The sequence below is a fragment of the Bubalus kerabau genome, chromosome 6 (genome assembly GCF_029407905.1).
Source record: "Bubalus kerabau isolate K-KA32 ecotype Philippines breed swamp buffalo chromosome 6, PCC_UOA_SB_1v2, whole genome shotgun sequence".
NCBI lineage: Eukaryota > Metazoa > Chordata > Mammalia > Artiodactyla > Bovidae > Bubalus > Bubalus kerabau.
Genome location: NC_073629.1, coordinates 20348079 through 20375383, shown reverse-complemented (window position 1 = coordinate 20375383; position 27305 = coordinate 20348079). Strand labels below are relative to the sequence as shown.

Here is a 27305-nt window from a genome sequence, read left to right as displayed (position 1 = left end):
TGAAGAGACACAAGGAAAGAACAAACAAAGAAGGTCTTGTGGACTAGGCTGTGGTCTAATTTGTATTTACTCTGGTGAAGGAAAGCTGAAGGAGTATCAGTGATGGGAGAGCAGAGAAGGTCAATGTACTATTCTCCAAGGAGTAGGAGGAGCAAAGGATAATCCTGTGGTTAGCTCTGGAGGGTGACTCCAGTAGTTAGACCTATAAGATCCTGAAAAAAGATTCTCATACCTCCCAAGGTTCAGATCATGTTTTTTCCTTCCATTAGGTTCTGCAGAGCTTCAAGATAATGGACTATAGCCTCCTGGTGTCAATCCATAACATAGATCATGCACAACGAGAGCCTTTAGGCAATGAAGCACAATATTCAGCTGACACTCGCAGACCAGCCCCCCAAAAGGCTCTCTATTCCACAGCCATGGAATCTATCCAGGGCGAGGCTCGACGAGGTGGCACCATGGAGACCGATGACCAGTGAGTGGACTTGGGCACCAGGAAGGAGTGTGTAGGCTCAAAGCATTTTTTTCTGGAGAGGGGTACACAGCTTCTGAGAAGGAGTAGGCTTTATTCAGCAGTGAAGTCAACATTAATACTTGAAGAACTATAGAGTGAGCATTCCTAAGAATGTAAAAGGAAAGGAAGATTCTTAAATTTTGGATTTGTAAACCTGGAAGAAGTGCCATTCAAAATTAAAGAAACTCTTAAAAAATGTGGCTCAGAGTCTTAGATACATACCTGCAAATTATAAGAACTTCATCAAAAACCATTTATTACAGACTTTTTTTATGGAAGGTGTCTTTGTTACATTCATGGATCAAAGAAGTAGTTACTGAAGTATCGAGTGTCTTTCAGGTGGTTTCATTTAAAAAGTATTCTTTATCATGATTCTCAAGAACCAGCTCAGCTGGTAAAGAATCTGCCTGCAATGCAGGAGACCCCAATTTGATTCCTAGGTTGGGAAGATCCCCTGGAGAAGGGGTAGGCTACCCACTCCAGTATTCTGGGGCTTCCCTAGTGGCTCAGTTGGTAAAGAATCCGCCTGCAATGCTGGAAATCTGGTTTCGATCCCTGGATTGGGAAGATCCCCTGGAGAAGGGAAAGGCTACCCACTCCAGTATTCTGGCCTTGAGAATTCCATGGACAGAGAAGCCTGGCAGGCTGCAGTTTGTGGGGTCACAGAGTCAGACAGGACTGAGCGACTTTCAATTTTTTATGGAAGGCATCTTTGTTACATTCATGGACCAAAGAAGTGTAGTTACTGAAGTATCAAATGTCTTTTGGGTGGTTTCATTTAAAGTATTCTTTATCATGATTCTCAAGAAGAGTGTCTTAGTGGGCATAAATTAAAGTCCTAGGGAGGAATTTGCTGGCGGTCCAGTGGTTAGGCCTCTGCTTTCACTGTTGAGGGCCTGGGTTTGATTTCTGATCAGGGAACTAAAATCCCACAAGACACATGGCAGGGCAAAAAAAGAGAGAGTACTAAGAAAGTTTAGAGTTAATTAGGAGAGTATTCCTAAAATTGCTGAGTAGGGGGCGAATTTTAGATTCTTTTTGGTGAAATTGGGGTGGGAGAGGCAGGCAAGTGAAATTTGGAGAGCAAGAAGTTGTATATAATATATACTCCAAAGTGGTTGGGGTTGGGTGAAGGCTCTTACTCTTCCTGTTTGTGGAAGATGGGACAGTTGTGTTTAGGTCTCAGTTACAGCTCTTGATTGGGTTTGAATTTAAAAAGCAGAAGCTCCTGCCTGCTAGCCAGAAGATATTGTTACTCTTTCTTTCTTGTCTTCCCCAGTATGGGTGGCATCCCGGCCCGGAATAGTAAAGGGGAAAGGCTGCTGCTTTATATCGGGATCATTGACATTCTGCAGTCTTACAGGTGAGAAACATATCAATCCCAGGGTCAGAGTGGATGTAGACCTACTCACCTTGCTCTTTTAGATGGGTTTGTCACCAAATTCTTCCTGAAGCAAGAACAGTAAGTTGCAGTCTGGCTGCTTGCCTCACTGGATTTCAAATGGTGATTTATTTCCTTGGTTATGCCTGTCTTTTGACTTCCTTACCCACCATCTCGCAAACATAGCATACACCTTTGTGGAAAGCTGAGTCAGTCCTCAGAAGCAGCAGGGTGGAATACGCCATCCTGCTGGCTCTTTGTGGAAAACCTGTGAGATGAGTCATACTCCACATTGGGATACAATTGGAAACACATTCCTCTTTTCCATGGAAGAAAAACAAAGGGATCACTATTCTGTGAAAAGTATTAGCCTGTGGAACTAAAGCAGTGGATGGTAGTGAGGGAAGAGCTGGAAATGTTAGACCCCAGTTTTGCTCCTGTAAGATTTCAGACACTAGTGAGGACTGGACAGTATTTGACCTCCCTTCAGGCTTGCCTGTCTGTCCCTCCAGTTCCCGTTTTACAATAAATATTCTTGTCCCTGACTTGCCAAGATGTATTAAGTATCCTTTTCCAGTGAGAGGATAGTTGACTTACTCTAAAAACAGCTTTAATCTCCATGCTGAATAAGCACTACCCTGTCTGTTCTTTGAAAAACTATAGCACAATAGTGGGAGTGCTTTCCTGGCTTCTGTCTTTTCAAGTTTTTCTACTGTGATAGCTGAAGTCTTTAAAATACAGTCTACAAGGTCATTCATTTAATGTGAATTCATGATGTATACATTTTTCTTGACAGGTTTATTAAGAAGTTGGAGCATTCTTGGAAAGCTCTGGTACATGATGGGGTGAGTAGCAGTCAGCTAGAGGCGCTCCTCTTTCTGTCTCTCTCACTTCTGATTTGCCCTCTCAGTTTCCTCTTATCTTATTTCATTTGTGGGTTTTACCTTTTTGCTAGGGTCTCAGCCTAGGGAAAAACAGCCTTTGGACTAGCAATTCTCTTGCTGGGCCTCCCCTTCTCTTAACTCCAGCCGTCTTGTTTCCTCTGCAGGACACCGTATCAGTGCATCGCCCCAGCTTCTACGCTGAACGGTTCCAGCGTTTCATGTGCACTACAGTTTTTAAGAAGATCCCCTGTAAGTGGCTTCTGCCAGATGACCCTCCAATGGCTCTCTTACTTCAGGAGGTGGGGGCAGGACTCCCCTGTCAGGGAACTGCCAAAGCCAGAGACTTCTCCTCCTCTACCCACATCCCGTGAGAGCTGCTGCCCATCCTTATGTCAGTCCCTCTGCCCCAGTCGTTACCAAGTTGCTGCTTTCCCCCCTGGCAATCCCTACAGGTGTCGTGGAGGTGAGGGGCATTTCTGAGAAACTGATGGGATTGTAAAAATACTTAATTGTGGGTGTAGGATCCATGCCACAGGCTGAGGTAGGCAAAGCCAGACTTCTGTGGACAGAGATAGGCAAGAATATTACTGTATCCCCAAGGCCATGGAGTTCTCAGATTAGGATCAGAAGGTTGGAGAAGCATTTACTCATGTCTGCTTAGCAGGTATTAGTCAGCTAGAGGCTCTCCTCTTTCTGTCTCTCTCACTTCTGATTTGCCCCCTCAGTTTCCTCTTACCTTATTTCATTTGTGGGTTTTACCTTTTTGCTAGGGCCTCAGCCTAGGGAAGGGAGTTGGGAAGTGCCAATGTTCTTCTTTCCAAACCTTCCATGCTACTGCCACTGGCAAATTCCAGCTCCTTCCTATCTCCCTCTCCTTCCTATCTCCCTCTCCTCATCATAGCCATTAGTGATCCCTCAGTGAGGCAAAGAGGACCTATGCATGCCAAACAGTCTTAACAAACATAGAATAATCTTTTCAGAGTCTTTTTAAAATGATACATAAACAAGTGTAAAGTATCATCATGGTGCTCTGTGTGTCAAGTTCTACAAGGATATAGAGTGTCTGATTTAACTGAAGGCTACTATTGAAAAGGAATTACGGATTAGGAGACATGTCATCCGGCAGAAGCAAAGCCATCAAGGTTGTAGGAGGGGAGAAATACACATCCCCTTTCCTCTGGGTTCTCTGCTGTCTTTTCCAAAATGACGTGAACTGAGATGCCCCCTCCTCTGATAAGCAGTTCATAGAGCCCATCTTTGTTGACATTAACCATTTTTCCTGCTTTGCAGAAGAACAACCTTGGGTTTTTGTTGGGACACTAGCAAGTTGTATTTATGTCTTGGTGACTGTTTCTGAGGTAGGTGCTAAGTAGGCTTTCTCTTTCCCTTTTGAAGTGAAGTCCTCTCCTTCCAAAAAGTTTCGGTCTGGCTCATCTTTCTCTCGGCGAGCAGGCCCCAGCGGCAACTCCTGCGTAACTTACCAGCCATCGGTCTCTGGGGAACACAAGGCACAAGTGACAACAAAGGCGGAAGTGGAGCCAGGTCAGCGCCAGAGTTGGAGTCCCCGTGTGACGGGTGCTCCCTCCCTTCCTTCTGAGCCCTCATCTTTTTCTGCTTAGGACCTCTGTTCCCCTTCCTGTTCACGAAAAGCCAAGTTGCTACATATTTTTTCCTATATTTCCCCCACCCCATTTTCTCTTCTTTTTGATTTATTGATTTTCTTCCTCTTTCTTTTTTCCAGGCGTCCACTTGGGTCGTCCTGATGTTTTACCTCAGACTCCACCTTTGGAGAAAATCAGTGAGGTCTCGACTATTCCTGACCCCTATTTCTCACCTGTAGTTGGAGAGACTTTGCAAACGCTAACTACAAGGTTGGTTCCTTGGCCTCTTTCTCCATGTAATCTTCTCATCTCTCTCTCCAGGTCTTTGAGAACTTCCATAATTCTGTTGGTTTGTTTTTTTCGTTCCCCAGATTTTATTGTCTTTTGCTCTTCACTATATTTTTGCATGTTCATCTTCCTAAGAGCTCATCTTTAGTGATTTGGAAAAGTGTATCAACATCTCTGTATTTTTAGGGGGTGGTGGGAAACCCTTATGTACAAACTTCTGATATTCAATCAGAATATCTTAATTAATGCTTCATTTCCTGATGACTTAAGTGAGAATTCTTAGCTTAGGATTTAAGGTTGGGAGGATTCCTAGGCACTGAATACAGTGAATAATCAGCTTTTCAAAAGGATCCATTATATGGATTGTGAGTTTGTTTTGTTTTTGGTGTGTTGATCATCTATTACATCATAATGTATTACCCCAAAACTTAGTGACTTAAAACAACAAACATATATCATGGTTTCTGTGAGTCAGAAATACAAGTGCAGTGTAACTGGGTTCTTGGCTCAAGGTTTCTCATGACATGATAGTCACACATTGGCCAGGGCTAGGCTCATCTTAAGGCTCAGCTGAGAGGCTTCACTTCATATTTATGTGCTCTTTGACAGGATTCAGTTTCTGGTGAGTTGCTGGACTGTGGGCCTTAGTTCCTTGCTGGCTGTTTTCTGGGGGCCTCCCTAAGTTCTTGGCCACATGAGCCTCTCCAGAGGACAACTCAGAATATGGCAGCCGGCTTCACTTAGCATAGGCAAGTGAGAGCGCATGTACCTAAGCATGTATCAGGAATTAGGGATCACTTTCGACCTGTGAAACTAATAAAAGAGACAGGCTGTCTTCCCACACACCAGCATACTGTGATGAGACAAACAAGAGAGAACTTCTTTACACATTCCTGCACGAAAGAGGGAGAACAGGAAGTACAGAGGAGCCTAAAATCCAGCAAATGCTGGAGTTTTCTTTTATCACGTCTCAAAGCATGAGAATAATTCATGACTTTTAGCTTTACCTTTTAGACTCTTGGTTTTGCCTTCTGAGTCTTCATGAAAACTAGAATGTGCTGAGTCATTTTCTCAGCCTACTTGGCAGAATTTTGAGGATCCACTGGTTTCTTCATTGTGTACTATTTCTGTCTTTTTTAGTCCAAGCAGGACAGTGTGTCTGTTGGTATAATGCCCTCAGAGATTTTGTGGGGTTCCTATGAATCTCACTGGAATTTACTGCTAGACCAAAGCCATACCCACAAATACCTTCTTGATAAGCTCTATGCTTCTTAGAGATCCTGTTCAAGTTGAGAGGATCTGAGAGACATACCCTTAATCTTTTGAATGTTGTTTCGCATAACTGAATAGTACTCTGAGTTCTTAACAGATGTTTTATAGTCATACCCGTGGCTTCATCTGTAGACCACATTTTCCTAGCAGTGCCTTAGATTTTATCCATTTCTTAATTCTAGCATTATTTGCTATCTAGAGAGGCTCAGAATTTTCAAAACCTTCCAGTCTTGGCTTCTTTTTGTTTCCTAGTCCTTCCCGTCATTTATTTTTCTCCTCTCATATTTTACTGTAAGCATTAAGAAGAAACCAGGTAGCACCTTCAGCACTTAATTTAGAGATCTCCTTAGCTAGGTCACCCAGCTCATTAGGCACGTATTCTACTTCCCACATAAGTATAGATGACATTGTCCCTACACTTTGTTCCACTACATTGCAAAGATCACCTTTCCTTCAATTTCCAATAAGATTTTTCTCACTTCCCTTTAAGCCCTTACTGGCAAACCCCTTACAGTCCAGAATTCTTCAGGACACTTTTAAAACTTTACTGAAACTATCCTCAAAGCCCATTTGTCTCTTCTAAAGCCACTTCTACATTTTAGATTTTTATTATAGCAGCACTTCATTTCCAGGTACAAAAATCTGCATTACCTATTGTGAGATAAATTACCCCAAATTTTAGCAGCTAAAAACAACAAATATTGTTATCTCAGATTTTATGTGGCTTAAGAATCTGGATATGACTTAGGTGGGTGCCCTTGGCTCAGACTCTCAGAAGATTACAGTCAAGCTATTAGCCAGCAGTGTGGTCTCATTTGAAGGCTTGCCCAGGGTGGAGGATCTACTTCCAAACTTATGAGGTTGTTGGCTGGATTCAGTTTCTTGCAGGCTCTTGGCCTAAGGGTTCCTCATTGGCTATTGGCTGGTGGTATTCCCTCAGTTCCTTTTCACATGGTCTTTTCCATAATGCATCTCACAGATTTGCAACAGCTTCCTCAGAGCAAACAAGTTGGAGAGCGTGTGCCCAAGAGGAAGCAACATGGCCTAATCTCAGAATTGATTTCCATCACCTTTGGTGCATTCTCTTCGCTAGACGAGAGTCACTAAGTTCAGGCCACACTCAAGAGGAGAAAATGACACTATGGCATGACTGTCAGGCGGCAGTGATAGTTGGGTGCCTGCCACACCTGGGGATTGAAAGCAGTAGTGGAGGAGGGTGGTAAGGAAGTATTTTATGAAAGTCAAGAAACTGTTAATTAAAAGAATATGCTTCCAGATCTAGTAACTCCTTAGTCCCTTCTTTCTGAATTCTAAGTTGATTCCCAGTGAAATACAGAGAAGCAGTCTGAGATTTGACCTGAGAGTTCTTTTTCTCATTTATTTACTAATTCTTCTTTCTGCCCCCGTTTTTTCCCCACTCCTGTTAGTTCAACCCTCTTGGAAAAACATGAAGTTCCAGAGTCAGAGTTCATCCATGTAAGTTTCTGGGATGTGGGGGAGGTGGCTGCTTTGAAAGGGTATAAACAGCATTACTGATGGAGTAGAGCAAGGAAGTAGTTGTCAGGGTTAGGGGGACTGGGTGCCCCCCTTCCCCTAAATCTGACTTTAAAAACTTTTGGTTTTGAGTGGGGGTGGATTTTTTTTTTTTTTTTTTTTTTTGGTACTGTGTACTTGGAAGCTGAGACTGGACTAGCAGGAAACTCTTTAGGTCTGCCATCTAGGTTGAAATTAACTTGAATTCCTTTGCTGTCCCCTTATCTCATACTCCTCGTCCTTAACTTTATACCCTTTACCTTTCAGTGAGCAAAAGTCCTCAGAAGACTTGGAGCGAGACTCAACCACCTCTGTGATCCCAGGATGTCAGCCCTTGACCCAGAAGTGCTGAGTTTTCTTTTTCTTGGTCATCAAAAAAGGAGTGCAGTGGAAGCTAGGAGAGCTCTCCATCTCCCCCCGAAGAAGAAGAACCTTTCTCCTTTCCCTCCCTTATGAACGGGCATTAGTGCTGGGACAGTTGAGGACAGCAGCATCCTCTCCACTCCCAAGCTGGGTGAAACCAGTTTTCAACTCACCAGCCTTGGCTTCCACAACTGAATGGTTTCAGATCCCCCTTCTTCATGTTGAAAGTGGGATTGCTGGACTTGGCGATTTTCTTCCCCCCTCATCTACCTTTCATCGGGAGCTGGACTCTTTAATTTCCTCAGGACAGACTGGCTGGTACATTATCCCTACCTTAACTCTTTCTCTGGAAGAAGACGCCTGTAATCTTCGTAAAGATTTTCTGGGAGGGTGTTTAACCTCCCAACCCTCTCCTTTTGTTTCCTTAAAAAAGGAAAAGGAAAATAGCACACAATTTCAAACCAGTTTTCAGATAAAAACTCCAGAAGTATTGGAGAGATGCCTATTCGCAGGGTTCCCTCAGAAGAGTCCTGGTATTGGAGAAACAGAAGGTGGGGACTGCTGTGCTGGGAGCAGCTCCTCTTGAACTCCTCCTCTCTTAGTGAATGTCTTAAGGCTGAAGGAATGGAGAGAGTGGGACACGGGGTCGTCTTTACCCCTTTTGTTAAACAGTGGTGCAGTCTTGGGGCTCACAGGTCAGAACCCTTCCTAGGCAGAACCCTACTCACTGCCAGGCCATAATCATTATTACTCTTCTGCAATTTGAAATGTATTCTGCTTGTTTTTCTAAATATGAAGACGTATCAAATGAATTTTAGATTTCTTCTCCAAAGGAGATGTCTTCCTTGCTCTTGCACCTTTTCCTACAGTGTTCTGCTGTTGGAGCTGAGATAGAGACGGGGTACCTGTCTGTTGAACAGGTAACTGTGAGGCTAGAGAATGTTCTCTCAAGCGCATGGGGAGCCAGCAGATTCTTGCCTTAGTGCAGTCACTGCTGTGCCCCGCGCCCCGCCGCCTCTCTTCACGCAGAGAACGTGGAAATGGGGGCTGTGTAATCCCTCTTCTCCCTGAGTTCACTATCTGATCCTCCTCCTCGTGGGGGGAAAAGGGTCCTGGTGTGTCTGGCAGATTGTTGATCCCTGTACTGTCCCCTCTCCATCCTACCCTGCCTTGATAGTAGCTTAGTCCACACCCTGAGTAACTGTCTATATTAGACACCCCCAGCCAGTTTCTGGCTGCCTGTCTTTGCTGCCATGTTCTTTTTTACAAGAAGGAAAGAAACAATTCTTGCTATTTTTTTTTTCATAATTTACTATTTATGATGTATTTAAGTGTTTTATTCAGGACAGAGTTCTGTCAGGGGTGGGAGGGAATATTTGAGGGAGGCTGGGTCTTAAGGACGGGGATGGGGAGTCAACATTTTTATGAAGTGTCACCATTTGCCTCTACTTTGTATTGTTCAGAAATGGCAAATACAGTATAAAAGCGATAAGTATCTGGTTTTAATGCATTAAACTTTTGTCAGTTATTTAGACTTCTTGCTTCCTCTTGATTCTTTATCGTACACCATCTGCTCCACCCTTCTACCCCAGGCTGTTTTGTTCATACTGCCCAGAATGAATGCATCCTTTCCAGTTTTCCTCACTCCAGCTTTGGACTAACTCAGGCTGAGAGAAATGATTTCATTCATTACCTTCTGGCCACCTCCTCCATCTTAACAACTTAAACTTGACAAGGAAAAGCTGTGAATGACTAGAAAAGGAATTCATGTCGGTCTGTTGCCTAGAGATTTGGAGATCCAAAGCTCAAAATTTTGCTTGGCTTTAGGAGGAAAAGAGAGGGACAGTAGGAAAAGCAAGCTTAAGATTTGTTGGCCCGAGGATTCTCTCCCTTTCCTTCCCTCAACTTGGCTCCAAGTTATCTTAAAAAAGGATAGAGACTGCTTTTCTCAGCTATGTGTTTTTCTAACTTCTGTGAGGTTGAGCTTATGATGTTCCTTTCCACACCACTATTCCCTACTTTGTTAAGATCATTCTACAAATTATGCAGCAGCTAATGAGTAAGAACAGTCAGTGCTCTGGGTAGTTGAAGGTTAAAAGAAGTAATTGATCTTAAAGGGTTTACAGAGTCCAGAAGAGTACAACATACATGCACACAGAAAGAATACATGAGATGTGATTTCTGAAAGAGTGGTACAGAGCATAAAATAAGAAAATTAGAAGTGGACTTCCCTGGTGGTCCAGTGGTTAAGAATCCCCCTGCCAAAGCAAGGGACATGAGTTCGATCCCTGCTCCTTGAAGATTCCACATGCCAAGGGGCAACTAAGTCTGTGCTGTAGAGCCCACTCACTAGAACTAGAGAAAGCCCATGCACAGCAGGGAAAACCCAGTGCAATCAAAAATAAACACTTTTTATTTTTTAAGAAGGAAAATTAGAGGTTACTGTGGGCCTGAAGTGTTGGGGAAAGTTTCACTTGAGCACAAGTGCCTTAGAAGTATGAGAATGGGCATGAGCGCTAGACAGTCGAGGACAGCAGCATTGTCTCTACTCCCAACAGAATGGCCTGTTGCAGAGAGCAAGGAAGAGACCATGGTGAAAGCAATGGTAGAGGGAGATCTGAGGGAGAATATTGGAATAAGCATGGGTGGAGGCAACACTGGAAACCCTGGCTGCTAAGATGAGGGATTTTTATTTTAAGCTGTAGTCAGTGAGGGAAGTGTAGAATGTTTTTGTCATAAGTGGGACGTAAAAGAATTCCAAAGCCAATCTGATGATAGTTCTATCACAGCAGATAGAAAAAGTTGACAAGTTAGATGGATAATTTAGGTGTGAAGTAATGTGCATTTAGGATGATGGCAATACCAGCTGGAGAGGAGGGAAGAGAATTGAGATGGTAATAAATTTTATGATAGAACAAGTAACTGGAATAAAGGAGGAATTGAGGATTCTCAACGTTTTGAATTTTAATTTAAGTCAGAGGCTCAGTCCTCCTTTAGATTGGAAAAGAAGATTTTTTCCCAAATAGGAATTAAATCTGAATGTATCTTAGAAGGAAAAATGATCCTGCTGCTGCTCTTAAGCTTGTCACTTCAACTTGCTCAGGCAACTAGGGGTATACTAGATACCCTCTGATGGTCAGAGGGTCCCTCTAGTGGTGAGCAGCCGCTACTACTTTACAGCTGTACCCTGCCATCTATATTCACTTGCAAGTAGGGCCTATTCCAAAAATGAGGAAAATCAAACTATTGGATATATAACCTGGAAATCCTAGTCTAATGTTTTACTCTTAAACATGTCAAATTCAGCTAGTCAAAAAAGTTATTTACCACAGATGGAGTCTCGTTCATTCTTTAAACAAAGAATTGCTAGTTAAAGTAGATTTCAGATTAAATTGTTCATTCTTTAGCTTTTCAAAGACACAAAAACAAATCAGTATCGTTTGTAAAACTACTTCTTAAAAGTTCATCAAAGGGACTTCCCTGGTGGTCCAGTGGCTAGGACTCCGCACTCCCAATGTAGGGGGCCCATTAAAAGTTCATTAAATGCATCACACACACACACACACACACACACAGAAGTCGCTCAGTCGTGTCCGACTCTTTGCGACCCCATGGATTGTAGCCCACCAGGCTCCTCGGTCCATGGGATTTTCCAGGCATGAATACTGGAGTGGGTTGCCATTTCCTTCTCCATTAAATGCATCAGCTGTTTCCAATTTTTCCTGTCTTTTAAAAAGAATTTTTAAAAAAAATTTTATTACAGAAAATTTCAAGCTAAAAATAGAGTAAATTGACATGTATGCATCACCCAGCTTCAATACTTGTCTGTAAATAAGGCCAATCTGTTTCATCTATACCTTCTACCCCACCCTTCCCTTCTCTCTGCACCTCCAAAGGATTATGTTAAATTCCACACAGGGATTCATCTGGACTTACATGGTGGTCCAGTTGCTAAGACTCTGCTCAGTGGAGGGGGCTTGGGTTCAGTTTCTGGTTGGGGAATTGAATCCCACATGCTGCAACTAAGACCTGGCACAGCCAAATAAATACTGTTTTTAAAATCCCAGACAAAAGCAGCTACACCCCCAAAAAAAAAAAAATCCCAAAGCGTATCATTTCATGCATAAACACTTCAACATATAGGTCAAGAGCTAAAGGTACAATACAACAATATTACCATGCCTTTAAAAATTAGTAATTCCTTAGTAATATCCAGTGATCAAAGTTAGAAAACTTGTCTTAGAAATGAATTTTTACAAATAGCTTTTTGACCCCAATCTCTCTTGAACTCTAAGGTCACTGATGACCTTCATGTTGCTAAATATATCAGTCCTCATCTTACTTGACAGGTCAGCAGCACCAGACAGTTTATTACTCACTCCTAGAAATAAATATTTTCTTCATTCAGCTTCTGGGATACCACGTGCTTCCTCCTGGTTGTCCTCACCAAGGTGCTGCTGCACTGCTCCATCTCCATCCTCTTTTCTGGTTCCTCCTTTTCTCTCTGGCCTCAAAATGTATGATTAAGTCCAGGGCTCAATCATAGGACCCCTTCTAGCCTACCTTCACTCTCAAAGTCCTAAAGGCCCTGTATCATTTGTCCAACTCCCCTGTCACCTCATGATCAACTAAAAACTCCCAAATTTCTATCTCTAGCCCAGACTTTTTTTCTGAACTGCAAACTCATATCTACCCACTTACTTGACATCTCCATTTAGGTGTCTAATAAGCATCTTAAACCTAATATATGTCCAAAACTGAATTGCTGGTTCCTGCCCCTCCTAGCCCATCTTCAGAAATAGTTGCTTAGAACCAACTCTAATAACCCCTTAACACTCCCTTTCCATCAAATCCATTGGCAAGTTTTTAAAGTTTTGTATCTTAGAATTTTGGAGGGGCGGGGATGGGCCAAGCAGCATGTGACATCTTAGTTTCCTGACCCAGGGATTGAACCCATGACCTTTGCATTGGGAGCATGGAGTCTTAACCACTGGACTGCCAGGGAAATCCCTAAGTTTTATATCTTATGACATATGCAAAATTCATCCATATGTCACTATTTTCACATCTTGTTACCACCCTACAGTAAGCCACCATCATACCTGATTATTGAAATGGTCTCCTAACTGGTCTGTATCCTTTTCTTTCCCCCACAGTCTGTTCTCAATGCAGAAGCCAGAGTGAACTGTTAAAACACAGACCCCGTGCTGAAACTTTCCAACAGCTCCTATCTCAGAGTCCTTAAAATAATCTTTACTGCTGTACGTAATCCGACCTTTCTTCTCCCTTTGCCCTTCTGGTCTCATTTCTTCTCTCCCTCTACTCCAGTTTCTACTGGCCATCATGTTCTTAAATACACTCTTGCCTTGGAGTATTTGCACTTTTTCTTTTCCCCAGGTATCCTTCAAGTCTCTTCAATTGTAAGTCTTTCCTAATATCCTGTTTATATATAAACACACACACACACACACATCTACCCTAGTCTCATCGTTATTCAACATTGACTTATTGGTTTATTATCTGCCTTCCCCCATAGAAAGCAAGCTCCACAAAGGCAGACTTTATTTTGTTTCCTTCCAAGTGCCTAGAATAGTGTCTGACCCACAGGTAAATGAATTGTTTTTGCTTTTTCTCATATTGGAGCTCTTGTTTTACTGAACTCTAATCCTATCAGATTACACCTCTCATGATCTCATGATCATTCGTGCAACTCACATATCTCTTCATTGAACAGCTTCTGACATAGTTCTAACAGGACATCTTCTGTATGAAGAGAGTATGAATACTGCATTCTCCAGGTTGAATCAAATCCATCATATAGGACCTATTTACCAACTCATTTTTTTATGACCACCCTATTTTGTATTTGCAATATCTACAAGGACTTTTCAAAGGGTGATTAAAAACTGGTCACAATCTGTTAAGTATCTGACTAAGGCTGAGATGGAGACAGCAACCTCCCTGTATAGACATGATGACCCCAAAACAGTGATGACAGTATTCATTCACTTCCTATCACTTCCTTTAGTTTGGGCTGAATGTTTATCTACTTATACATTTTAGAAGAACACTAATTTATAATAATTCCTGATGTTCAAATTGTCTTTAGAGTTGCATTATCCTGATTAACTCAGAACATTTTTTGTTGTTGAATCTTATCTTTTATGAAATACTTTGGATTTGACTTCATCGATTTATGTTGATTTCTATTTGTACAATATGTATATAGCTGGACTTTTAGGTAGCTCAGCTGGTAAAGAATCCACCTGCAATTCAAGAGACTCTGGTTTCTATTTGTACAATATTTATATAGCTACACATGCTTTCTTTTATTGCTATTGCCTGATATGTCGTTTTTTCCTTTCCTTTTATTTTTTACCTTTTGTCAGTTTGGTATGTCTTACATTCATATTTTGTTCATATTTGAACTTTTCACTAATGATTTTTCTATGCTTTGTTTTTCTTCCTTTTCTTGTCTATGATTATAGTAACAGATTTTTTTTTTCCTCAGTAACACAGAGATTTTACTCCTATACCTTTAATGGTCACCAATAACTTTTGGGCATACCCATTAAAACTTTATCAATATCTATGTAATGTCTACAACACACTTGCCATCTCCATCTACCATCTCTGTAGTCATGTCTGGGTTCCCTGCTCCTTCCCCCACTTCCTCCAAAATAGACACCTGGAATTTCCAGTTTTTCTTTGGAGTGTGTGTATAGGTAAGCCAAGGCATTTATTTATTTATAGCCAGGCCAAGGCATGCTGGATCTTAGTTCCCTGACCAAGGAACAAACTGGTGCCCTCTGCAGTGGAAGTGCAGAGTCCTAACCACTGAACTGTCAGGGAATTTCCAGCCAAGGCATTTTTAATTAAAATAATTTTATTTTTATTTTTTGGCCATACCATGATAGATGTGGGATCTTAGTCACCCGACCAGGGATTGAGCCCACAGGCCCTCCACTGAAAGTGCAGAGTCTTAATCACTGTACAAATAGGGAAATCCCCTAAGACATTTAAAAATGTAATTCTTTTTTTTTTTTTTTGGCTGCACTGGGTCTTAGTTGTGGCATGTGGGATCTAGTTCCCTGACCAGGGATTGAACCTGGGGTCCCCTGCACTGGTAGCGCAGTCTTAGCCACTAGATTGCTGGGGAAGTCCCTAAAATGTGATTCTTGATTAAAAAGCCAAAATGATTGACTAGGTTGTCTCCCATTCCTTGGGAGATTAGTTAAAATTATTGGTTCATCAAACTTTTTTCTGCCTTCCTACCATATGTCAGGCTTTCTAGTGGACTTAGGCATAGCAGAGATTGACAGCTTTCTCGCCTTTAATTGGGACTTCCCTGGTGGCTCAGAGGGTAAAGAACCTGCCTGCAGTGCAGATCAGTCCGATCCCTGGATTGGGGAAGATCCCCTGCAGAAGGAAATGGCCACCCACTCCAGAATTCTTGCCTCGAGAATTCCACGGACAGAGAAGCCTGGCGGACTACAATCCATGGGGTCGCAAAGAGAGGGACACGACTGAGCGACTAACACTTTCACTTTCTTTTGCCCTTAATGAAATGGGAAAGACAGATACACAAACAAATGCAATTCAGAGGTATAAGTGCTTAGTAGTTTGATGAACAAAGTGCCATGGGGAACCGGGGGAGCTGAAAAGTCAGTAGTCAGTAGTCATCCCACCACTTTTTTAAAAAAGATGATGTTGGAATAGACATAGCCTCAGCACTTTCAGAAGTTCCTTCACATTTTCTCTTAGATCTTCTCGGCAAGGAACGCCACCAGAAAACCTGAATGGCAGGGCAGGTGGAGGTGTGGCCCACTTTTTTGTGTTATTTGGCCCCTCCCTCCGCCCCAAACAGCTCCCACTTTTTTTTTTTTTTCTGGCGGCGCCTACAACTCCCAGAAAGTAACACGGGGATGAAGGCGGAACCAGCTGGCCCAACCGAGGTCAGTGATTGGTGATGCGCGCTGGGCCAATTGGAGGAGTTGTTGTTTAGTGGTCTAGGAGAACCGGTCGGGGAGGGAGGAAGGAGGCACGATGGTGTTGGAAAGCACTATGGTTTGGTGAGGAGCCACCTCGGGCCCCCTTGGGGAGCGGGACTGGGTCGGGGGCGCCTGTAGCTCGGAGGCCGGGCGGGCCTGGGGTAGGGGAGGGGGGCCTGGTGGAAGAGATGAGGCCTTGGGCCGGGAGGAAAGGAGCTCCAGCGACTCCCTGAGTCATCCCGGGGCCGCAGAGGTAGTTCCAGACGGACGGGCCCGAGGTACCCCTCTTAACCCTCAGTCCGCGGACGGTCATTGACCGGCCCTGCTATTTTTCTCCATCACAGCGTCGTCTTCTCTAGACCAGCCTACATCTGTCTTTAGCTAGAGTCCTGCTTCTCGGACTCACCATGATAGTCTTCTGCCTTCCTCTCTTCTTTTCAGAATGATGGGTGTTAGTTAGGAAGAGAGTTTCAAATCCCTTCCTCGCCCCATTCACTTGTTGCCGACTCCTTTTCTTTTCCTGGTGTTACCTTCAAAGGCACTATAAGAGTACTTTATAAGTGTTTGTGGCTTAGTCGCTAAGTCGTGTCGGACTCGTGGCGATTCCATGGACTGTAGCCCGCTAGGTTCTTCTGTCCCTGGCATTTTCCAGGCAAGAATCCTGGAGTGGTTTGCCATTTCCTTCTCCAGAGGATCTTCCCGACCCTGGGAACGAATGCGGATCTCCTGTACTGGAGGCAGATTCTTCACCGACTAAGAAGTGAAGTGAAGTCGCTCAGTCGTGTCCGACGCTTTGCGACCCCATGGACTATAGCCCACCAGGCTCCTCCGTCCATGGGATTCTCCAGGCAAGAGTACTGGAGTGGGTTGCCATTTCCTTCTCCAGGGGCTCTTCCAGACCCAGGGATCGAACCCAGGCAGACACTTTGACGTCTGAGCCACCAGGGAAACCCTTACCGACTAAGCTACCTTCTAAATGTTAGGCATTTAATTTGCTTCATCTCACTTAAGCCTCACAATACTCCCTCCCTTTTACAGATGAGGATACCGCATCTCGGCAGTTTTAAATGACTTACACAAAATTACACAGCCGATTAAGTGGTGGAGCCTAGGTTTAAACCCAGGATTATCTGACTCAAAGACGCTTCGGCTCTTATCCAGTGAGCTCTCTGTCTTCATCAGTCTCAGACGTGGCTGAGTAGCTGTTAGGAACTGAGGACCACACTTTTGCAAGGTTTCAAGAGTTTCTTCTAAGTGTGAGCCTAGAATGAAAACAGAATAGTACACAAACACACACAAATTTCCAGTTGCATGGGACAGACACCTAAGGGTTTTCTTTTTGCTGCGAAGATACTGTTGCCAGATAACACATAGGATGCCCAGTAAAATTTGAATTTCAGATCAACAATTATTTTTAATATCAAAATGGCTATGTGTATGTCCCACATGGGACATACTTTCACTAGAAAGTTACTGTTGTTTGTCTGAAATTCAGATTTAACTGGGAGTCCTGTATTTTCTCTTATTTTTGGCTGTGCTGGGTCTTGATTGCTTTTGCCTGGGCTTTCTATGGTTGCTGGGAGCCGGGGCTACTGTTTGTGGTGAGGGTTTGCAGGGTTCTGGTTGCTGTGGACACAGGCTCCAGGCGCCGGAGCTTCCGTAGTTGTGGCACACAGGCTCAGCAGTTGCCGCTCACTCGGGCTTAGTTGCTACATAGCATGAGGGATCTTCCCAGACCAGGGATCAAACCCATGTTCTCTGCATTGGCAGGCCAACTCTTTACCACTGTGTCACCAGGGAATTCTGGGAGCCCTGTATTCTCATTTGCTAAATATGGCAGCCTCTAGGAGAAAGCAAGTAAAGAGTAGAAAGAGGACAGGATTTGGAATCCAAAAACCTATGTTTTGGGTACTTTCCAGCTGCATGTTCTTGAGAATGTAGTAAATCTCTCACTTTAGCTCTAAAATGAGAATATAATAGGAACATCTACTTTTCTCATAGCACAGGTAGGCAGTGTGTGTCGTGGTGCTCTGTAAACTGCACAGCACTGTGCATCTGTTAGTTGCCATGATGCTTAAGAAGTCCTCAGGAAAGAATTTAAGAGGGTCCTTGAAGGGACTTAGACAGATGTTAAGGAGAGGCCATTACCTGTAAGGAGAAGGGCATAAGGAAAGCTGCTGAAGTGTACATTCTCAAGGCTTGTTTAGGGAGTAGAAACTGGACTAGCGTGACTTCATTATTAGGTTGTTGGTTGAAGGTGGTTCCCTTTTTTGGAGAAAGGGGCATGCAGCCAGGTAGAAAAGCACAGATGTCGGGTTGAGGAGGCTGAATTCTGCCCTTTACCCTTCAATAGAGGACTACTGAAAACGTTCTGAGGCTGGTGGAGCCAGAGCTATATACAAAATGGGATTTAAGAATGCTGATCTGGCTTGAGGTATAGAAGGAAATATTAGGTCCAGAGTGATGCATTGGCACCCTGTTGTAACAGCCCAGCCATAGAATAGCAGTGAAAGCCACTCCTTTTCTCATGCTTTGCTGTCCCTCAGAATTCTCTGGAGGAGCTTATTAAAAAGTTGTGTATATTTGATTCTGCTTGGTCTGGTGGCTCAGACTCCCAGCCAGGGAAGCTTAGGCATCTGTATTCTTTTTTTCTTTTAGATGAAAACTTCATGGAATAGCTGGATAATTTTGTCAGCCCTTATTTTGATATAAATTTTTATTGGGAAAAATTACTTACTTTTGAGCGAAAGTAGTCACAGGAAATGCATGCATTATCCTGTCTGTATAAAGTTCAACGTTGGGAAAACCAAACTGCAGTTTTTAGGGGGCACATGTAGGTGTGCAAGCATCTGTTTTTACCACTGCCAGCACCTCACCCTCAGAGTGGTTCTGACGCACTCGTGACAGTATGAGGACTGCTGTCGTGTTCTGCACAGAAGCTTCTTCCTCCTCAAGCCGCCCCCCCCACCCCCCTCCTCCAGGTCCTCCTCTGACATCTTTCTTCCAGCCTTCATCCATCTGCTGGTCTTGCCCACAGCCTTTGTACTTAGCAGCTATTCCAGCTGGATGACCCTCAAAGCTTCCATTGTTTCATATATTTAGCCACCACTGTATTTGAAGCTAGGAAGGCAGTTATTCCCCTGTGGGGAGAGTAATTGGAAACAGTGTATCAGGGAAAAAAGAATGTAGCATGGTCAGTAAAGTCTGCCCTTGACCTCCTTTATATAGATTGAGTTTCCTCTATAAGAACTGGTCTGTGTATCGTGCTTACTCTTAGGCATTGTGCTAAGTACTTTCCGTGACTTAATCCTCATAGCCAGCACTATCCAGGTAGGTATAATAAAACCCATTTTACAGATGAGGTACCTGGACGTTAGAGAAATTCAGTAGCTTCCTTGGGATCATAGAACTACAAGTGGTAGAGTAGGGATTTGAACCTGCCTGAACACTGCCCTTCCAACCCTTTCTACTTGTTTTCCAGTAGCTTCTTAATTACCTCTCTTCATCATTTTTGGTTTGTATTTATTGCCTGGCAAAGGATACTAAAGAAAAAAATCGCCTCCAAGCCCGTTTAGCTTGCCAGGAGAGATGAGCTGTCTCTGAGTCTGCTGCTTGCTTCATTCAGACAGACCTCAGTCCGTCAAGAATTCATTCTCTTCTGGGGTGTAGATGACTTACTCACTTCCCTGCCTTCTTTTGGTCTCCGGGAACCTGGCGCTTGTATTTCATGTTACTTGGATTCTTACAGATTGTGAAAAGCTATAGGGATAGAATACGTGAGACGCCCAGATCTGTGAAACCTCGTTTTTGCAGTTCAGTCCAGCTGTCAAAGCTGTTGAACATTTAACCAGATAATTTAGATTGTACTTTCCTGCACTCAGTGCTGCCAAGTGTGTGTTATTTCATAAATATTTTCAGTTGCCCTGTTGATTTCCTGCCTTGGAATACTCCTATTTTAATAGCAGATAGCGTGTCTCTCCACGACCATGATTGATAACACTAAGGCACCTTATAAAAAGGTGGACATGGTACATTAGTAGATCACAGCCTTGCATACTTACACAATTACTTGTGGAGATTTAAAAAGGTTTTTTGCCTTTGGTTATTTTGAGTCAGTAAGTCTAGAGGAGGGCTTGGTCATGTGTATATTTAAAAAAAAAAAGTTGCAGCTGGTCCTCTGTCCACAAAGACTGAGAGCCACTGCCATGTAGCATGGCACCCCTCATGGGAGAGTTGTTGGGGGTAGGGAGGTGGTTCCTGGAACTGGAGGGAATGTCTCAGGTCTCACAGTGTGGCCTGTCTCCCGCTTCTCCCCTAACCTGGCAGCGTGGACAACAGTGAGTACATGCGGAATGGGGACTTCTTACCCACCCGGCTGCAGGCCCAACAGGATGCTGTCAATATAGTCTGTCACTCCAAGACCCGCAGCAACCCTGAGAACAACGTGGGCCTCATCACACTGGCCAAGTAGGTGGCGCAGGGCGGGAGGGCGTGCGGGGGAGGCGGGGCGATTCCTGTCTGACCCGCTAAGGCGCTGGGGCACTGCCTTTTCGTAGATTCCGTGAGGCTGCTTTTGCCCATCACCTTCCTAGACTACCTTCTTCACTACTCCATATAAATATAAGCAGCAACTTGTTTTTAAAAAAATTAATATCAACCTGAATTTAATAGAATTGTGAAGCTTTATTTCCTGGGATAAAATTTCAGTGTATTTTACTTATTTTTTCTATTTTTAATGTGCTGGTTGTGCTGGTTCTTTGTTGCTGCAGGTTTTCTCTAGTTGGGGGGCCTGCTCTCTAGTTGTGGTGCTTGGGCTTCTCGTTAAGCCCAAGCCCCTTGCTGTGGAGCACAGGCTCTAGGCACACGGGCTCGGTAGTTGGGGCGCACAGGTCTAGCTGCTCTGAGGCGTGTGGAATCCTCCTGGACCAGGAATTGAACCTGTGTCCCCTGCGTTGGCAGGTGGACTGTCAGCCACTGTGCCACCAGGGCAGTCCTCACTGTATTTTAAAGACAATAAAAAGTGATTTGGGGTCAGCTTCCCAGGGCATATGTCACACATCATGTTACCCCCAAAGTAATTTGTTTTAGGAACTGATAATCCTCAAATGAGTGACTGCCCATCCCAGCATTCATGTTATTAGCCAGAAAATGAGTCTAAAAATGAAGAGGATAGGAGAGAGAAGGAGGAGCATCCAGCTATTGTAGAGAATTCTCAGGCCCCTGAGAGGAAGATGGCATGAGAGAGGTTGGGGGAAATACTGGAAGAGGCCAAGCTTCTCTCAAAATCACCCCTTCTTATCTTCTGTGTTTCATGCCCACACAGTGGGGATTTTTCTCCGCTTCTTGCCCGTTACTCTAGTTTTGTGTCGTTGGCGTGCAACATTGTGTGAGTCGGAGGTACGCAACGTAACGATTTGATAATGTGTATATCGCAAGGTGATCCCCACAGTAAGTTTAATTAATATCCCTGTCTCACATAGTTAAAAGTTTTTTCCTTGTGATGAGAACTTGGAAGATCTACTCTCTAAATAGTAGATGTTTGTTTAGGAAAAACAGAGATAACAATTATCATCAAGGTCTCTAAAGAAAAGATGAGTTGAACACAGTTCGGAGGCAGTTGTCCTACCCTGAAATCACAGAAGTGCTCCTTCCCCCATTCCAGTGACTGTGAAGTGCTGACCACGCTCACCCCAGACACTGGCCGCATCCTGTCTAAGCTTCACACTGTCCAGCCCAAGGGCAAGATCACCTTCTGCACTGGCATCCGTGTGGCCCACGTGAGTCCTGCTGGGTCCCTCTGGTGGTTCCTCCTTGCTCTGGGATTCTGCCTCCACCCTTACTCATTTCCCCCCTAGACTCTTGGAGTGAGAACCAGCACCAGGGAAGAGAGATGATGTAGAGAAAGGAGTGGAAAGGATAGAGTGGAATGATCGGTGAAGATCATGAAGGGAAAGTCCCTAGAATGGAGAATTAACCCCTCTTCCTTATCCACAGAGAGGCTCAGAGAGAAGGGAAGGGAGGAGGAGGGGGTTTAGATCTGGCGTGAGTGTGATGATAGGCTCAAAGTATATGGAAGCCGTAAGAAAGAGAGTGATAGGAAAGAGCTGGGGGATTCCTGTGGCTGACTCCAAGAACTTCCTCTTCCTTTTCAAGCTGGCCTTGAAGCATCGGCAGGGCAAGAATCACAAGATGCGAATCATTGCCTTTGTGGGAAGCCCTGTGGAGGATAATGAGAAGGATGTGAGTCCAAGTGACAGCCAGGGAGTTTGGGCACCACATGTTTGGGAGGGAGCTTCTGTTGGCTCTTGGGAGAGTCAGGAAGAAGCATTGGGTCCATCAATTTGGGAAAAGGAGGTTGTACAAAATTCAGTTTTTCTGTCGGGGCCTTGGAGAGGTCCTCCCTCTCCTGTATGCTTGTGATGTATGTCACCTTCCCTCGTGGTATGGAACAGACTTCCTCATTTCTCTCTCCTTCTTCCTAGCTGGTGAAACTGGCTAAACGCCTCAAGAAGGAGAAAGTAAATGTTGACATTATCAATTTTGGGGAAGAGGTGAGTAAGGGAAAGTAAATGTTGACATTATCAATTTTGGGGAAGAGGTGAGTAAGGACCGGTTGGGGGCCAGTGACTGCTTTGATTGTAAATAGAGAACAGTCTTTGCCTAGAGGAGTGTCTGCATGGGGGTGAGGGGCTGCAGACAGGAGCTGGTGGCAGAGAATGGGGGCAGGTCTGGAAGGAGAGCCTCCTGTGTTCTTCTCTCCCCAGGAGGTAAACACAGAAAAGCTGACCGCTTTTGTAAACACATTGAATGGCAAAGACGGAACCGGTTCTCACCTGGTGACAGTGCCTCCTGGGCCCAGCTTGGCTGATGCCCTCATCAGCTCGCCCATTCTGGCTGGGGAAGGTGGTGCCATGCTGGGTCTTGGTGCCAGTGACTTTGAATTTGGAGTGGATCCCAGCGCTGATCCTGAGCTGGCCCTGGTGAGCAAACATTGACCTCCAGGAGAGCCCAGGTGTCCTTCTTGATCCTTCTCACACAGCATATAGCTTCTCTAGGGCTAGACAGGCCTAAGGACCCTTGCTTGTTTTCCCAGACCGCCTCTAGGTCCCTCTTCCCCATAATTCTGTCTGATCTCGAGGGGCACCACTGTCAGACTCTCTTCTTCGCTTCTCCCCGTGAAACCCCAGGTTTCTCCCAAGCCCATCCTTTCCCCCTATGTCATCTGTCATCTCTCCAGCTGCTTCCCCACGGGTATAAACCAGAAGCTGCCCCTTTCCAGTCCATCCCCCACCTCAGCTGCCTTCCCCAGCGCCCCAGGGGACTGAGGGCCAGAGAATGTCTGACTTTGCTCACCCTTGGCCAGGCCCTGCGTGTTTCTATGGAAGAGCAGCGGCAGCGGCAAGAGGAAGAGGCACGGCGGGCAGCTGCCGCCTCTGCCGCTGAGGCCGGGATTGCCACGGCTGGGACTGAAGGTGAAAGAGGTGGAATCTGAAGTCCCGGGACTGTGGGGTGCTCTGTGGAGGCCTGGTGTAGATGGGGCTGGGGTTCTGGCGGTGTGGAAACACGTGGACTTGGGGGTGGGCACAGTTCCACCCTGCCGCTGTCTTCCTTTCCCTAGACTCGGACGATGCCCTGCTGAAGATGACCATCAGCCAGCAGGAGTTTGGCCGCACTGGGCTGCCTGACCTAAGCAGTATGACTGAGGAGGAGCAGATTGCTTATGCCATGCAGATGTCCCTCCAGGGTGCAGGTGAGCCAGGACCTGGGTGGGCGGGCTGCGGCAGAGACACTGCGGAAAGAAATGGAACTGAGCAAACTGACCTTTCTTCCTCAGAGTTTGGCCAGGCAGAGTCAGCCGACATGGACGCCAGTTCAGCCATGGACACATCTGAGCCCACCAAGGTGAGGGCCAGCGATGACTCCATGCCGCCATCAGCCTTAAAATCCCGTGTTGAGATCCTCAGCCTGCTAGGGCTGGAACCGTTTCTCTCTCAGGGTTTCATAGATGAGCTCTTTCTAGAGCAGAAGGAAAGAAACCCATGGAGGTAATGTTTCTTGTGGGTAAACCTTGCTAAGGAGAAGGTGGCCAGGGTTGGAGAAATGTCGTAAGTATTCTGTAATTTCCCTTGCTTGCTAGTGGGAGCAGTCTGGACAATTCTCAGTGATACCATCTTCCAGGAGCATAAAAAGAGGGTCCAGGAAAACAAAAGGGGGGAGTGGGTGTCTAATAGCAGGAAACCTAAAGGTCATGGCATCTCTTTTTATCCTTTGAGCTCAAAAAGCAATGTTCTCAGGCTTCTTCTCTAATTGATTGGTAATTTAATGTTTGGGGGACTTCCCTGGTGGTCCAGTGATTGGGACTTAGTGCTTTTACTACTGGAGCCCTGGGGTTCAGTCCCTGGTCAGTGAACTAAGATCTGGAAAGCCATGTCTATGCAACAACACAAAAATAGAATAAAACAAGTGTTTTAAGTTCATACTCTGTATGTGCTTAGTTGCTCAGTTGTGTCTGACTCTGCGACGTCGTAGGCTGTAGCCTGCCAGGCTCCTCTGCCCATGGGGATTCTCCAGGCAAGAACACTGGAGCGGGTTGCCTTTCCCTGCTCCAGCATACTGTGTATAGGCACTGGGTTTTTCCTAAACCCTCCTTCCTGTCTTTGGCCAGTCAGGTGAGAAGAGGGGCTCGTGTGGCGGTACTCTCCCGTCTCCCACGCGGGCTTGCTCTGCAGCCAGCCCCCCTCAACCAGGCTGACACTGACCCCGTTTCAGGAGGAGGATGATTATGACGTGATGCAGGACCCCGAATTCCTCCAGAGTGTCTTGGAGAACCTTCCGGGCGTGGATCCCAATAACGAGGCCATTCGAAATGCTATGGGCTCCCTGGCCTCCCAGGCCACCAAAGACGGCAAGAAGGACAAGAAGGAGGAGGACAAGAAGTGAGACTGGAGGAGGGGACGAGCCGGCCAGGGGCCCAAGCTGGGTGGGGTGGGGGGTAGGGTCGGAGGTGTTGTCTGTAACCACTGTGCCCTAAATAAAGCTTGGCAAATTTTTTTTGCTTTTTTGCTTCAAACACTGGTAACTTTGCCTGTGACCATTCCCCTTCCACCCATCTCCACCCAGGACAGTCCTTCCTTAGGAAGAACTTTACTGAAAGCCATTTGTGTGAGGCACTGGGGCCCCAGAGAAGAGAAGCCAGTACTGGCCATTGAGGAGTCATCATCTAGGGAAGGGCCAGCCTGTAAATGAGCAGTTACTCGTGCCTAACAAGCACCCAAAGAGAGGCCTGAACAAGGCACTGTGGAAGTGAGGAGAGGGCCACAGCCTTGTAGCCTCTGGGAAGGTTCCCGAAGGCAACATTCGAGCCCTCATTTAATGGGGCCAGAAGTTCATCAGCCAGCAAACGAGATGGTGATGTTTCCATTCAGTAGGAATAGCATGTGCTGATGGCGTGTAGGCATCTTGTCACTTAAAGACTATTTGGGCCGGCAAACAGCAGGAGACAGGTGGAAAAGTCAGAATGCCGCATATCAGGGATCTTGGAGACCTTTCACAAGATGGAAGTCTGTGAAGGAGAAACATGGTTCATCTTGTTGGAGCGCCAAATTTAGAGGCAGGTTTTTGTGGGGCATGAAATAGAATGCACAATTCATATAATCTATCCCTTTATTACTATTATATTTGAAAAGGTAAATAATATTTTACACATAAAATACTTAACCTATATATAAAGTGAGATGTAAAGAAATTAACATATCTAAAATTGCTCAATGTAAGCTAGAGTATTACCTTGTCACATACCTAGCCTTCTTGAACCCACTTCTTCACATCCTCCTCAGAACTTTTATCCTGAATCTCACATTTTTTTTCCCTTCATGTCTTCTCATGTACATAAAGCGTCTTGACAAGGATGTTTTGTTTTAATGTGTTTGAGCTTTATAAAAAATAGTTTTAGGGCATTCCCTGGCAGGTGGTCCGGTGGTTAGGCTTGGTTTGTTCACTGCCAGGGCCTTTGTTCAATCCCTGGTCAGGGAACTAAGATGCCACAAGCTGTGTGGCGAGGCCCTCCCCCCAAAAGTCCTATGCTCTGAGACTTGCAGGACATGGTTTTTAACAAACATTTTGTTCCTTAGGTTCTTCAAAGTTGCTGCACTTAGTGGCTGCTTATTCATTTTTCATGGATGTATATGTATTCTGGGGATGTTCTACAATCTCACCATTTTCTTGTAGATGGATCTGGCATTGCCTCTATAGTTATTTTTCTAGTATCAACAGGATCTCGATGTTTTTTGTACATATCTCCTGATGCACCCATACAGGAATTTCTTTAGGAATACTTTATAGGATAATGAATTGTTTTTCAAAGTAGTTGTATGGATTTGCACTCCTTCCTGCAATCTAAGAATTCCTATTGAACTCATCCCTTTCCAGCCCTTAGGACCATTACAAATTCTTAATTTCTGCCAGTCCAGTGAGGATAAAATGATAACTCATTGTGATCTTAATTTGTGTTTCTCTAATTACTAATGAGGTTAATTATCCTTTAATTTTTAAAAAAATGGATCTTTGTATTTCCATTTTTGTGAAATATTCATACTTTTTGTTCATTTTTCTCTTGAGTTCATTTTTTTTGGTGGGCTGGGTCTTCGTTGCTCTGCAGGGGCTTTCTCTAGTCGCGGCGTGCAGGCTGCTCACGGCAATGGCTTCTCCTGCTGCAGAGCACAGAATCTAGGCTCGAGGGTTTCCGTAGCTGTGCGCCTAGGCTTTAGTGGCCCTGCAGCACGTGGAACCTTCCCGGGCCAAGGACTAAACCCATGTCCCTTGCATTGGCAGGCAGGTTCTTATCCACTGTACCACCAGGGAAGTCCTTGAGTTAACTTTGTATTGATGTTTTATAGGAGTTCTTTATTCTTAGTATTAAATCATTATTGGTTATATATTGTTATAAGTATGTCAAGTTTCTGACTTGTCTTTTCACTGTTTTTTTTTTTGGCACATAGTGTGTGCTTAAGGGATCTTAGTTCCTCAAGCAGGGATTGAACCTGGGCCCTGGGAGTGGAAGCACTGAGCTCTAACCACTGGACCACCAGGGAATCCCTTTTCATTTTTTAAAAGGTACCCTTTAATGACCAAAATTTTTAAATTTAATGTCAGATTTCTTAATCTTTCTTTCAAAGTTAGTGTTTCTTGTGTCCAGCAAACTCTTCCATAGGTCAGAAAGATATTCTATTTTTTTCTGAAAGTTTTATGGTTTTGCCTTTCACATAGAAATTCCTTATTCTGTCTCACTGTACAGTGAGATAGGGATCCAATTTCAATTTTGTAATATGGAAAACCACTTGTTACAGCATTATTTATTGGGGGAAAAAAAAACCTCCTTTCACTGTGGTGCTGCTTCTGCCTGGGCCAAGATTCCATGAATTTAATTTGCAGTATCCTGAAGTCAGACTTTAATGCTTGAATGTAAACAAGTTTCCGCAA

At 44.6% G+C, this 27305-nt stretch overlaps 2 protein-coding genes and 1 long non-coding RNA gene across 8 annotated transcripts in view; 2 read left to right on the top strand and 1 right to left on the bottom strand.

Moving 5' to 3' along the window:
* The window catches only part of PIP5K1A (phosphatidylinositol-4-phosphate 5-kinase type 1 alpha), a 39377-nt gene extending 30013 nt beyond the window's left edge, over positions 1 to 9364 (top strand). For 4 of the 5 annotated variants that reach the window (XM_055584327.1, XM_055584329.1, XM_055584331.1 and 1 more), the window contains 8 exons: positions 270 to 475; positions 1794 to 1877; positions 2692 to 2740; positions 2944 to 3028; positions 4175 to 4321; positions 4521 to 4650; positions 7368 to 7416; positions 7741 to 9364. In XM_055584327.1, coding sequence (XP_055440302.1) covers positions 270 to 475; positions 1794 to 1877; positions 2692 to 2740; positions 2944 to 3028; positions 4175 to 4321; positions 4521 to 4650; positions 7368 to 7416; positions 7741 to 7743 — 753 coding nt within the window. In that variant the 3' untranslated portion in view covers positions 7744 to 9364. The remainder of the gene's footprint in view (positions 1 to 269; positions 476 to 1793; positions 1878 to 2691; positions 2741 to 2943; positions 3029 to 4174; positions 4322 to 4520; positions 4651 to 7367; positions 7417 to 7740) is intronic. The other variant, XM_055584332.1, reaches the window with a different exon arrangement.
* Positions 469 to 13048, bottom strand: LOC129654752 (uncharacterized). Its single transcript, XR_008715581.1, has 3 exons — positions 12939 to 13048; positions 12216 to 12340; positions 469 to 619 (listed from the first exon to the last, which is right to left on the bottom strand). It is a non-coding gene; the product is annotated as an uncharacterized LOC129654752 (long non-coding RNA).
* Positions 13049 to 15795: 2747 nt separating this feature from the next.
* Positions 15796 to 24899, top strand: PSMD4 (proteasome 26S subunit ubiquitin receptor, non-ATPase 4). Of its 2 annotated transcripts, none has more exons than XM_055584334.1 (10): positions 15796 to 15908; positions 20154 to 20294; positions 21490 to 21604; positions 21981 to 22067; positions 22310 to 22378; positions 22592 to 22807; positions 23191 to 23299; positions 23446 to 23577; positions 23662 to 23729; positions 24597 to 24899. In XM_055584334.1, exons 1-10 carry the CDS (start codon positions 15883 to 15885, stop codon positions 24765 to 24767), a joined length of 1134 nt encoding a protein of 377 aa, XP_055440309.1. In that variant the 5' UTR covers positions 15796 to 15882; the 3' UTR covers positions 24768 to 24899. The 2 variants fall into 2 exon arrangements, with proteins under 2 accessions (XP_055440309.1, XP_055440308.1); XM_055584333.1 differs by having other exon boundaries at positions 23191 to 23308.
* The last annotated feature ends 2406 nt before the right edge of the window (positions 24900 to 27305 follow it).